Source organism: Lepus europaeus, chromosome 17 (genome assembly GCF_033115175.1).
Source record: "Lepus europaeus isolate LE1 chromosome 17, mLepTim1.pri, whole genome shotgun sequence".
Taxonomy (NCBI): domain Eukaryota; kingdom Metazoa; phylum Chordata; class Mammalia; order Lagomorpha; family Leporidae; genus Lepus; species Lepus europaeus.
The window spans coordinates 82876555-82890791 of record NC_084843.1 but is presented as its reverse complement, the minus strand read 5'-3'; the positions used below and the strand labels follow the sequence as shown (position 1 = coordinate 82890791).

At 39.3% G+C, this 14237-nt stretch overlaps 1 protein-coding gene across 1 annotated transcript in view; it reads right to left on the bottom strand.

Moving 5' to 3' along the window:
- The window catches only part of LOC133775701 (zinc finger protein 84-like), a 78138-nt gene that overhangs the window by 21162 nt on the left and 42739 nt on the right, over positions 1-14237 (bottom strand). The window contains exon 2 of the mRNA XM_062214177.1: positions 47-104. Coding sequence (XP_062070161.1) covers positions 47-61 — 15 coding nt within the window. The 5' untranslated portion in view covers positions 62-104. The remainder of the gene's footprint in view (positions 1-46; positions 105-14237) is intronic.

Below are 14237 nucleotides of genomic sequence, written 5' to 3'. Positions count from 1 at the left end.
AGCCCCTAAAATATAAAACAAGCTGAGAAATAAATAAGTAACTTACTGGAGATGTATTCATTTTCTTTGTTCTTGGAAAGCTATAGAAGTCTCTGGAGTTATACCTGGAAGAAAGATGAGTGGAAGGAGTGGTAAGAAAATTGATCTAGTTTCTCCTACGTTCCACTGTGCTAAGTGAGATCATGATGGAAATTAATACAAAATAATACACACATTAGCTGGAAAAACAACAATACTCAGCCTGCCTGTGAAAGAATAGGGCTTATACATGAGAAATGGCAAGAAAGTCCTAGAAAGAGCACCAACAATTCCTTTAAACATGAGAGAATAAATACAATTTACCATTAGGCTAATGAAAATATGTATCTGCTCCTTATTTTGTAAAAATTTAATGGAACTGCAAAGAATTCATAATTCTAAGGATGACTGTTGAAGTAAATTGGGGCATACCAAAGAAAGATCATGTTATCACTAAAATCAATACTACAGAATAATACTTGAATGGTATTAACCATTTTTCTGCTAATATAGATGTAAGACACAGGATTCCATATTCGAGTTTTCACTAGAACATCCCCGGATTTTATATATCTAACATTCCATAGAAAATAGGCATCTTGGCCAGCACCGCGGCTCACTAGGCTAATCCTCTGCCTGTAGCGCCGGCACTCTGGGTTCTAGTCCCGGTCGGAGCGCCGGATTCTGTCCCAGTTGCTCCTCTTCCAGTCCAGCTCTCTGCTGTGGCCCAGAAAGGCAGTGGAGGATGGCCCAAGAACTTGGGCCCTGCACCCACATGGGAGAACAGGAAGAAGCACCTGGCTCCTGGCTTCGGATTGGCGCAGTGTGCCAGCTGTAGCGGCCATTTGGGGAGTGAGCCAACGGAAGGAAGACCTTTCTCTCTGTCTATGTCTCTCTCTCTCTGTCTATAACTCTCTCTCTGTCTCTCTCACTGTCTAACTCTGCCTGGCAAAAAAACAAAAACAAAAACAAAAAACAAACAAACAAAAAAACTAATATAGGCATCTTGAAACCTGTTATTTGTCTAAAATTATATGGGAAAAATCAATATATTTTATTGAACTACTTCTTTCAGAAATGATTCTAAATGACACACCTACCTGTGTCCATATCTTCATATAGTCCTTCCTGAAAATGACCCTAACTTAACCAATTCACTGGCTGTAGCCAATGGAATATCAGTACGTATGACATCAACATAGGTTGAAATATATTTGCCTATTTGAGTCTGTCTTATTGGACAGTCATCTTGTGAAGAAGTACAATACTGTTGGTGTCACAATGTCTAGTCAAGAACCAGAGCAAGCTATCAGGCATGGGAGAGAGAAATGTGGTACAGCATGTTCATCCATTCCTTGGAATACAAGATACCCTGTGGGCAATCTCAGCAGTTACCTGAGCCCAGGCATATTTTTCCCCACCCCGCCTTCTGCCAATCAGGTAAACAAGCCTATTAAGCCCACCTGGGAAGCTACGTGACCTTCAAGCTGATTGGATAGGCATATTGGTGTCAGTGTCCTATGGCCAGTGTTCCCCAGAATTGGTTACGCCCCTTTTCCCTACCCTTTATAATGTACGTGCTTGTAAATAAACACGGACGTGTTCACAGAAGACTGTCCCTGTTGTCTGTGGGAGGAAAAGACACAGCGGCTCTGTTCATCCTCGGCAGTGTGGCTTAGCAGGACTAAGCGGCAACACCCCATATCAGAGTGTCTGGTTTGTGCCCTGGATACTGTACACTCCCAGTCCATATGCCTGCAAATGTTCCTGGGAGACAGCGCATGATGGACAAGTACTTGGATTCGTGCCACCTACATGGGACACCCAGATAGAGTTCTTGCCTCGTGGCTTCAGCCTGGCTTAGCTCTGGCTGTTAAGGACATTTGAGAAGTGAACCAGCAGATAGAAGATTTCTCTCTTTGTCACTCTTTCAAATACATAAATAAAACATTAAAAAAAAAAGCCATCAGATATGTAAGAGCCCAGCCCAAAATGTTGACTTGTAAATAAATCTGTACTTTTTGGTCATTGATTTATTAAACATCAAATGCTGATATACATTGTTGAATAGGAGAGAAACAACTTAATTTCAAGCTAATACAACCAAGAGAACTTTACAATCACACAAAGAAGTCCTCACGAGCATGATTAATGCCAACTGGATGAGAGTCAGGAAGGTATAGAAATAGAAAGATAGCCTGGAGATCAATAATATTGTGTTTTAATTTTAAACACACACACATATAAGCACTATTTTGTGTTGCTGTAGTATTAATAATAATCTAATTAACACTAAAAGTGTGATTTATTACCATTTTAAATAATCAGAAATAGATTTATCTTTCTCTCTGTAGCATTTATGGTAGTCAAGGATGGATAACTGGCACTAAGTGAGAAAAACATGTGCTATAAGCCCACTGGATTCACAAAATCCACACACAGTATTGCAGGATAGTCATGCTCAAAGTGCTTTCTTCTAAAACAGTGTTTCTTCTAAACTGAATTCAGTTCTAAGAATCTCAAAAGTAAGCATGCGCATTAATCACCTCTGATAAAATGGAGAATATTGCTCAAAAAGTCAGTGTGCCTGGTATCTACGAATGATTTGACCCTTGTCAACGCACTTATTCTCTAAAATGCACTATGTTTCATATTTATTATCTGACACAAGAGTCCTGGCACATTTCTGATGCTACTAGGAAAACCATCAGGGTAGAGGAGAATTCAGCATAGCTCTAGATGCCAAATGTGGTGAAAGACCAGTTATCAGAGTTCCAAATCTGGAAATAATGGAGTAATGAGAGCAATGAGAGTAATGGAGCAAGGAGTAATGAGAGTGTGTTAGAGAGCACTATGGACAGATTTCTAGATAACAAGTTGTATCTCCACTGCAGGTAACACTTTCAAAACTCTTCCAACATGTTACACTTCCTAGGCCCCTGTCTATGTGTCTTACCTCTCTCACATCTCCCTTCTCAAGGTCCATGTAAATCTTCTAATGTCACCCAGTCTTAGAAAGCTTTATAGATGAGGTGAGGTAGCATCACTCAAATCTTGATCACTCTGGGCAGAAGGATCAATAAATGCTTAGGCAAGTCAAAGCGAGGGTCTTCACCTTTCTGGGACCCTTCTGCCTCTATTGTGAAGCATTAGGGATGGCTGGTCAGAGGGGCGTTCCTTCAAGTGCCTTCCTATTCATGGAGCCAAGTGTTCATTCAGCATAAACTACTTTGTTATAAAGGAAATAAACTCAGGGCTAGCACTGTGGTGCAGTAAGTTAAGCTGTTGCTTATAATGCCCAGCATCCCATGAGTACCCTGTTGAGTCTTGACTGCTCCACTTCTGATCCAGCTCCCTACTAATGCTCCTGGGGAATACTTGGGCTCCTGCCACATACATGGGAGAGCTGGATGGAGAACCAGGCTCCTGGAATAACCCTGACCCAGCCCTGGCTGTTGTGGCCATTTAGGGAGTGAATCAGTGGAAGGAAGATCTGTCTTTCCCCCTCTCTCTGTAACTCTGCCTTAAATGTTTTTTTTTAAAAAAGAAATGAAACAGGCTCATCATACAATACCTTAATTATCCTCATAGAACCTAATGCCCTTGGAAACTAGGTTTTATATGAAGTTTTATAAATTCAAACATGAATACCAGCAGACTATAGACCAAAAAGGACTAGACATTTCAGTTGGTGAGTAAATACCGCAAATTCAACTGCCCAGTAGTGACACAGCTGGTACACATTTCAAACTGATTAACCAGGAATATGAAGCATTTCATTAGTATTGTGAATGCCCTCGGGCTATAAAGATGGATAAGCCTATGTCATATAGATCAGTAACAGGATCCTTCATTGGCCAAACTCAAACTGGACTCACACTTCAAATGTCACTGCTCATGTAGTTTGCAGATTCCTCCTACACTATTGTGATCTTGGTTTCACAACTGCATTTGTGGAGCTTTAGTAACTAGGTTCAGCACATCTGGAAGAATACATTGGTCTCTCTGACAAAATAATCCTTGGAATACAGCCCATGTTTCCCCTGCTATGGTCTCAGATCTGAGGATTCAGCCAGTGTGGCCTTACCCACAGAGTGAGGTCTATGGCTCACACTTCACTGTCAGGACTCACCCACCTGAGAACAACGGATTTATCTCCTCCCATTAAGTGGAGAACACATGCCTCATGGCCAAAGATCCTTATGGTCTGTGAAGCCCAAAATCATATGAACTAGAAATGATCTCTCTGTCTATCCCGATCTCTTTTTAAAATAAAGGGAAACTATAGGCCAATATGCCTAATGAATATAGATGCAAAAATTATCATCATAATGCTAGCAAATCAAATCCAGCAGTACATCAAAAAGCTCAGACATCATAATCAAGTGAGATATATCTTGGGAAAAAGTAGGGATAGATCAGCATATACAATCAGTAAACCAAATAAATCATATCAAGAGGATAAATGATAAATATCATTATGATAATTTGAATAGATGTAGAAAAAGTATTCAGTAAAATTCAATATCAATTTATTAACAAAATTTTGAGTAAAATATGTATAGAAGGAAAATATCTCAACACAATGAAGCCTACATTTGGTACACTTACAGCCACCATCCTTCTGAAAGACATTTCCTCTAAGACCTGGAACCAGACAAGGATGTTCACTGTCACCACTGTTACTCAACATTGCACTGTAAATTCTGGCTAAAACAAGTAGGCAAGAGAAGGAAATAAAGAAATGCAGATAGGAAAGAAGGAATTTAAATTATTTATTTCTAAATGTCATGATTTTATATAAAGAGAATTTATTAACTCTTCCAAGAGACTGTTAGAACTGATAAATGAGTTCAGTAAAAGTTGCAAGGTATAGAATGAACACAAAATCTCAGTAGTACTTTTATACACAAAGAGGAAGCACACTGAAAAATAAAAGAAAAATCAGATTCATAATACTGTAAGAAAATAAGAATACTTGGAATAAATTTAATCATATATGAAAGACCTTTACAATTAAAAAATTACAAAACATTGATGAAAGAAACTGAAGACAAAATAGTGAACTCTAAAGTTTATGCATTGGAAGAATTAATAACATTGCCATACTACCCAAAATAATTTACAGATTAAACACAATTCCCATCCACACACCAATGACACTCTTCACAGAACTAGAATAAAACAAACCTAAAATTTGTCTAGAATGAAAAAAAATCCTCAAATAACCAAAGCAATCTTGAAGAATAGAAAAATTCCACAAGAACCAGAATATCTGAATACAAGGCATACTACAGACGTATGGTAACCACTGATATAGTAAGAGACAACACATTCACTAATGGAACAAAATAGGGGTCCACACATTCACAGGCCACTGTTCTTTGACAAACTTACCAAAAATTCACTGGGGAAAGAAGTCTCTTCATTAAATGGTCCACAGCAAACTGAATCTTAGCAATTGTTAGCGATTATTTAAATAAAATTTTATTTTAAAAAATCAAAAGAATCTCTACACTATAATGAACTATCTGTAAAAGAAAATTGAGAAAACAATCTCATGAGTAAAGCATTAAAAGCCAATTAAGGGGCTAGTGCTGTGGCATATCAGGTTTAGCCACCTGCAGTGCCAGCATCCCATATGGGCACAAGTTCAAATCCCAGCACTCAGGAGCTACTTCTGGGTATTTCCTGTGGGTGGAAGTAACTTGGACTATTATCCAGGAACACCAACCAGAAGCTGTTAAGTATTCAGTAGCCAGGACTTGAAAATAAGGCACTCCAACAGGGCTGGGAGAATCCCAAATTATGGCTTAATGCACTGTACCACACCACTCATCCCCCTTATATGGTTTATTCATTGTTAATGTGGCTGATAAATTACATACAAGGTGTGCCAACTGTTTCTCGGTTTAAAAAGTAAAGTTAGCATGAGTATTTAGAGCATTTGGATTTACTTTCTGGATCTGGCTGATGCCAGGTTACTATTAATTCAGACCCAAGGAAAAAGTGGTGATGGCTCAAGGGATTGGGTTCCTGCCACCCACATGAAAAACCTAGATAGAGTTCTCAGCTCTCTACTTTGACCCAGACCCCTTCTTGGCAGTTGTGGGCATCTGGGGCGTAAGCCAATGAACAGCATCTCTCTGTCTCTGAAATAAATAAACAATTAAAAGGGATTATCAGAAAAAGCAATGAGTTTTGGCTGTCAGATAACATAAAAAGAGTATCTGAAAGCCATCAGATGAAGATGCCAAAAAAAATTTACTTTCTCTATTCCCACATATCTCATGGACAAATATTTAATCAAAATGATAGTATCAACAATGAACTGGGGGGCCAGTACTGTGCTGTAGTAGATGAAGTGGCTGCCTAAGACACCAGCATCCCATATTGGTACTTGCTCAAGTCCCTGCTGCTCCACTTGCAATCCAGCTCCTTGCTAATGACCTGGGAAAATCAGCAGAAGATAGTCCAAGTAGTTATGCCCCTGCCACCCATGTTGGAGACCTAAAATAAACTCCTGGTTCCTGGCTTCAGCCTGGCCCAGCCCTGGCCACTGTAGCCTTTGGGTAATGAACCAGATGGAAGCTCTCTCTCCATGTCTCTTCCTCTATCTGTGTAACTCTGCCTTTCAAATGAATAAAATAAAAAAAAAATTTAACTGGGTCAGAACAACTACAGAGAGATAAAAAGAATGACAAAAATTATATGTAGGAATTGGGAATATTCTATAAAATGCCTGTATTGCACTCAAGATAGTATAAAATTATTTGAAAATTTATACTGCAAAATTGAGAAATTACAAAAAAACTTTAAGAAGCACATATACTTGGTATGTTAATAAGAGTGAAAATGTAATCCTACAGAATGTTCAATTAAAATAGGAAAAGAGCTGTAGACACTGGCTTAGTGGTAAGCTAAGCTGGATTATCCTTGGTCTTTACAATTATCCCTCCACATACAAGGATGAGAGAATCCAGACTGCACAAATCATTTCCTACTTGTTCCTTCAATACTTGCATCCAATCAGCAATAGCTCTCTAAGGAATGAGAACTGTAGCTGGGAGAAAATCTCAATGTCCCAGGGGGTTAGCCACACATATGAGGGGGGTATACAGTAGATGCCATTCAGTCACAGGGCAACAGCTGCTCCATTGATTGACTCCTTTCCTACTGCTGACATTCTGTAAGAATCAGCTAGAGAATGGCATTCACACCACGCTCCTTGGAACCTGGCCACGGGGGCATATTGGGTTATCACTCACAAGTGATTCTGAAACACAGGACAAGTAAAAGAGAGAAGGGTGTATGAAGGCATCACTCTTTAAAATTCTAGGGCAAATCTTTTAAAAAATGACAATCTGGTAAGATGTTTACATTTAAGGTAAGTAAAATAACGTGTATAAATATCTTTAAAATTAATTTACTTGAAATGCAAAATACAGACAAGAGATCTTCCATCTGTGGGTTCAGTCCCCACCAGTCAACTTCCAGAACTAGGCCAGCATGAAGCCAGGAGCCTGGAACTAAATCTGGGCCCCCTACATGGGTGGCAGAGACCTAACTGCTTGGGCTATCACATGCAGCCTCCTAGGGTGTGCATTATCTGCAAACTGGATGGCAAGCAGAGCTGGAAGTCCAATCTAGGCACTCTGATAGGGATGTGAGAGTCCCAAAAGGTATTTTTTTTTTTTTGACAGGCAGAGTGGACAGTGAGAGAGAGACAGAGAGAAAGGTCTTCCTTTTGCCGTTGGTTCACTCTCCAATGGCTGCCGCGGTAGGCGCGCTGCGGCTGGCGCACTGCGCTGATCCGATGGCAGGAGCCAGGTGCTTCTCCTGGTCTCCCATGGGGTGCAGGGCCCAAGGACTTGGGCCATCCTCCACTGCACTCCCTGGCCACAGCAGAGAGCTGCCCTGGAAGAGGGGCAACCGGGACAGGATCGGTGCCCCGACCGGGACTAGAACCTGGTGTGCCGGCGCCGCAAGGCGGAGGATTAGCCTAGTGAGCCGCGGCGCCGGCCCCAAAAGGTATCTTAACCACTGCTACACTTACTCCAGGACAAACATATTGTATGTGAAAGAGTCAGGTAAATGTTTTCACTTTTTTCTCATTTGAAATGTTCAGACAGAAAACAAACCTTTTAAAGAGCTATTCATTGTTCTGTGGGAAAGACACAATGAAAATTTTGAAGCTAGGGTTTGGCACTGTGGTGCAGCAGTTAAGCCACCACCTGCAATGCTAGTGTCCCATGTGAACAAGAGTTGGCTTTCCAGCAGCTGTGACTCCCAGTTAATGTGCTTGGGAAAGCAGCAGATGACCCAAGTATTGTGTCCCTGCCACTCTTCTGGGAAACCCATATAGATTTTGAGGCTCTTGTCTTTGGCCAGGCCCAGCCCCAGCCTTCATGGTAACCTGGGGAGTGAACCAGTGAATGGAAGATCTCTTTTTCTCTCTCTCCTTCTGTCTGTGTTATTCTTTCAAATAAATCTTTAAATTTGGAGTTTATTGACATATAGTATGGGGTAAAATAATTTTTAGTGTAAACTTCACAGGGGAAGTTGACATTTGGAAATGTGGTAAGAGATATGGACATTTAAGATTTATTGCTAGGATTAATGCTCTCTACAAAACATTATTTATACCATCTGAAACAGATGGTGAAATGTAATCCTAATTATGATAAATTCAGTTGTGGTACCAGGTAGGAGTTTGTAAGTGGTGATTTGGGGATGATATTGTGGTGTAGCGGGTAATGCCACTGTCTGTGATTTTAGCATACCATACGGGCACCAATTGAAGTCCCAGCTGCTCCACTTCCAATCCAGCTCCCTGCTAATGGCCTGGGAAAAGCAGCAGAAAATGACCCAAGTGTTTGGGTCCCTGCTATGCACATGGGAGACCCAGATGAAATTCTGGCTCCTGGCTTCAGCCTGGCTCAGTATCAGTCACTGCGGCCATCTGGAGAGTAAAACAGCAGATGGAAGATAACTCTCTCTCTCTCTCTGTGCCTCCCTCCCTCTCTCATTTGATTAATGAGTTGATGGGTTATCTGCGTGGGTCTACTAGAAGAGCCATTTTGGATTGGCATTTTTTGTACTTATATACATTGTTGCTGTGCCAACCCTAATATTTCCTGTTTGTTGTTCAATACCTACAGAACAATATTGAAGGCAGATAGTGAAAGGAGGCACCCTTGTGCAGTCCTGCTCCCAGGAAAAAGCTTTCAATATTCTGTGTTAATTATGGTCTCTATATAGGTTCATTGTATACAATTTTAATTATAAAACAGGAATTTATTTTTTCTTTAAGATTTCACTGCTTCTCATTTATGATTAGATGCTGAATTCTATTTTTTTAGTATTTCATCTAAATGATTATTATATTTTCTTGTATGTTAACCTACATGAATGACTTGATTTTTTTGGAATGTTAATCACCTTTCAGTCTTCGTGAATCCTATTTATGTAGTTACTGTTTTCACATTTGGCTTAATAATATTTTGCTTTAAATATTTGTATCTCTTCTTATAAAACATGTTCCTTACATTTTTTTTATCTCATGCCCTGATATGACAATCATCAATGTAATGCTGGCTTCAGAAAAGAAATTTAAATATATTCCTTGTTTACTGACACTTTGGGTGAGTCTGAGAAATTGAGGACACTATCCTTAACAGTTTGGAATGTTCTATAAGTCTGGGCCTGAAATTTTTCTTGTGGAATTTACTTGTTCATTGGTTGTTTCAATTTTTCAAATATTGGTTCAAATTATTTAATTTATGAGTTTCCTATGTTACACAATATTTGCACTTTGGCCAATTGGTTTCCAAAATTGGGTGCTTTTGTTCTGTGTTTCAACCATCTTACTCCTTTTTTTTTTTTTTTTAGAAAGCTTTTATTTAATAAATATAAATGTCATAGGTACAGTTTTTGGATTATAGCGGTTCTTCCCCCCATACCAGCCCTCCCACATCTACTCCCATCCCACCTCCTAATCCCTCGCCCATCCCATTTGTCATTAAGATTCATTTTTAATTATCTTTATATATAGAAGATCAACTCTACACTAAGTAAATATTTCAACAGCTTGCACACACATAGACACATAATAAAAAGTACTGTTAGAAGACTAGTTTTACTGTTGATTCTCATCATACAATTCATGAAGGACAAAGATCCTACATGGGGAGCAGGTGCACAGTGACTCCCATTGTTGATATAACAGATGACACTCATTTATGACGTCAGTAATCACCCGAGGCTCTTGTCATGAGCTGCCAAGGCTATGGAAGCCTCTTGAGTTCACAAACTCTGATCTTATTTAGAAAAGGCAATAGTCAAAGTGGAAGTTCTCTCCTCCCTTCATAGAAAGGTACCTCCTTCTCTGATGGCCCATTTTTTATACTGAAAGTTCACTCACAGAGATTTTTCATTTAAGTCACTTTTTGCCATAGTATCTTGGCTTTCCATGCCTGACATGCTCTCATGAGCTTTTTAGGCAGATCAAAATGCCTTAGGGGCTGATTCTGAGGCCAGAGTGCTATTCCTAAAGAACTTCAGGTATTTCTCTCACTATCTTGTCAAAATTTGTAAGCTTTGTAAAAAATTTTCATTTCTGAAATTGCTATTTGTTACATTCTTTTCCTTAATGACATGTACTAGTTCTATTAATTTTCTTAATTTTTTAAAAGATTTTATTTGAGAATTAGTTACAGACATTGAGAGGAAGAGATAGAGAGGTCTTCCATCCACTGGTTCACTCCCCAAATGGCCGCAACAGCCAGAGCTGCGCCAATCTGAAGCCAGGAGCTTCTTCCGGGTCTCCCAGGTGGGGCCCAAGGGCTTGGGCCATCTTCTACTGCTTTCCCAGGCCATAAGCAGAGAGCTTTATCGGAAGAGGGACAGCCAGAACTGGAACCGGCAGCCATATGGGATGCTGGTGCCGCAGGAGGAGGATTAACGCACTGAGTCACGGTGCTGGTCCCTAATTTTCTTAATGTTTTATAAATCTTTTTCATTGTTTGTTCCTTTTGTGCAGTATTATGATGAGTATTTCACTGCTGTCTGATTCTATTTTTGCCTGTATCACAGATTCTATTGTATACTCCATTTTAGTTCTTAAGAAAGCAAAAAGGATTGCTTTTCAGCTTTCTAATGTATTCATATGAAGCTATATGTTTTCCTATGCGTCTCCTGTATTCCTTCCTGTCTTTGCAAATCTTGTACCTGCATGCCCTGTTTACTTACCAGTGTGTCTAGCCCCTGTGCCTGTACCTATGCTAGATTTTGTGTATTTCTAATCTTATTCCAGGAATCCAAATGTTATCACCATTTGCACCCTCATACGACTGGGACTCAGGTTCATTCTTAGTTTTGTAATTGAAAAAATGTGTTTCTTGAGTTGGCTCTGTGGCATAGCAGGTTAAGTGGCCACCTGCTGCACTGGTATACCCTTGGGTGCTAGTTCAATCCCAGCTGCTCCACTTCTAATCCAGCTCCCTACTAATGAGCCTGAGAAAGCAGCAGAGGATGGCCCAAGTACTGGGTCCCCTGCATCCAGCTGTAAGACCTGCAGGAAACTCCTGGCTCCTAACTTCAGCCTGTCCCAGCCACAGCTGATGTGGCCACTTGGGAAGTGAAACAGTAGATGAAAAACCTCTGTCTCTACTTCTCTCTCTGTAACTCCACTTTTCAAATAAATAGTATATATCTTCAGGAAAACTTTTTATATCATCTAGGCCACCTCTTCAAAGGCTCCATTCCTTGTGCCAGCATCATGAGTCTCCATCCCTTTTGTCTATAGCATATTTTACCTCAGGTCTCTCTTCCTCTGTTCCCAATGCCAATTCTGTGTCTTCAGTCCCTCTTAACATAGCCATGACCTTCACTCAAAGTTCCTCCTCCCTGGTCCATACAGCCTATATCAGGACTCTTGCCATATCCATCACTTCTCTTTAGAGTGACTTTACTTCTAACCTAGATTGATTTTATGCATTGTGCTTTAAGCTCATGGTGGCATTTGGTTACACTATGTCCTTTACTAAAGCCATGGCTTCCTTCAGGTATCTGTGTACCTGTAGCCACTGTCTTCCTTTGTCTTTGCAACACCCAAGACCACCTCATGCATTTTTTGTGTGTTTCCATTTATCTAATTTCTGAACTTCAACAGTCTCTAGGTCCTCATAGGTTCTGCCTCAACAGTCCATATGTACTGTGACAGTTCTGTTATCTGTTCATCTTCTGAAGAAAATCTTGGTTTCATACTGGGTTCAGTCAAAAATGCATAAATATGTTGTATAAAATTGTGTGCTGAATTTAACATCATTTTGCATGTTTTCACACTAATTGGATAAATATATAAGGAGATCTTTGCAGAACTGGGCTGTTGATAATACTGTAGACTTTATTATAATAACATAATTCAGATGCTTTGTAAAATACCATTTACATTCTGAAAAACAATGAATGAGACTTCTGGATACTCTATTTTCTCTCAAACTATTGGCACTGACATGTATATTTGTTTGTTATACCATTTTATAGATATGTAGTGTAACTCATTGCTGTTTTAACTTGCATTTCCTAAATGCAAAATTTATTCATCCCATAATTTCCAAATGCTCAGTATGTATATATTCAACATAAAAATAACTTCATTTATTTATTCAGTTCATATGTTGGGTAATTTATCACCATACTGTTTTTACAAATTAGTCATAAATTTTGCATTCAATTCCTATTATACATGTTTTTGCAAATAATAACTCCCAGAATGGGGTATTCCTTCTATAGTCTGAAGAATGTGTTTTGATCATAAGGCATTCTTAATTTTTCAAAGTCCACATTATGCTTTTTATGAATCATGCATTCAATATTACATGTAAAACTAATCACTAAATTCTTAGAAGTTTTCTCCTATATTTTATACTAGAATGAATATTTTTTTAAGAAAGCTTTTATTTAATGAATACAAATTTCAAAGGCACAGCTTTAGGAATACAGTGGTTCTTCCCCCCATACCAGCCCTCTCTCTGCCACTCCCATTCCAACTCCTTCCTCTCCCATCCCATTCTTCATTAAGATTCATTTTTATTTATCTTATACACAGAAGAACAACACTTTACTAACTAAAGATTTCCACAATTTGCACTAACACAGATACATAAATTATAAAGTACTGCTTGAAAACAAGTTTTCCAGTTAATTTTCATAGTACAACTCATTAAGGACACAGTTCTTACATGGGGAGTAAGTGCACAGTGTCTCCTGTTGTTGATTTAACTATTGACACTCTCATTTATGACGTCAGTGATCACCCAAGGCTCTTTGCCATGAGCAGCCAAGGTAATACGTTTTGTTAATTTTACATAGATGGCTAGTCAATATTTTGAGGAAGTCTGTGTTAGGTATAGAGGATGTGTCTTTGCTATTTATTTCACCATGGTCATCAATGTACCATCATCATTTGTGGAAAAGACCCCATATTCTGCAATTCCCTTGTTTCTTTTGAACAAAAATCAACTTAGTATATACCTAAGTCTATTTATGCCATTGAGTTATCTACATGTCTATTCTTTGTCCAACAAGGGCTGTACAGATCCTTGGTCCAGTTCATGTGAAAGCAGAAATGAGTATTAAACCCACTGAGGGTTGACAACTGGGCATCAATCATGTTGGAAGAGAGGAAGTGAGAGTATAGTCAAGTCAACAGAGGTGACCATATCACCCTCCTGTTAACACTGAAATTAATTTCCTCACTGTATGCATAAAGAAAATTCATAGACACTGTGCATTGTTTCTTGTTTCCTCCATCTACTGTCATCAAGACATGAGATATTGATTGTGCTCCAACTCCCTTTTGCTTCCAAAATTATGGCATTTAGTATCTTGTCTTGGATGTTTCTCTTAAGTAGCAGAAAAGATCCCATTTTCATAAATGTTCCTAAATCTTTTGTTTATTTCATCTTCACACACTGTTTCAAGCAACACTGCTTTTATAAAATTATCCAACAATGGGGACCAGTGCTGTAGCATAGTAGGTTAAGCCACTACCTTCAGTGTCTGTTTCCCATATGGGTACCAGTTCGTGTCCTAGATGCTCCTCTTCCAATCCAGTTCTCTGTTATAGCCTGGGAAGGCAGCAGAAGATGGCCCAAATGCTTGGGCTCCTGAAACCCATGGGATACCATGAAGAAGCTCCTGGCTCCTGATTTCAG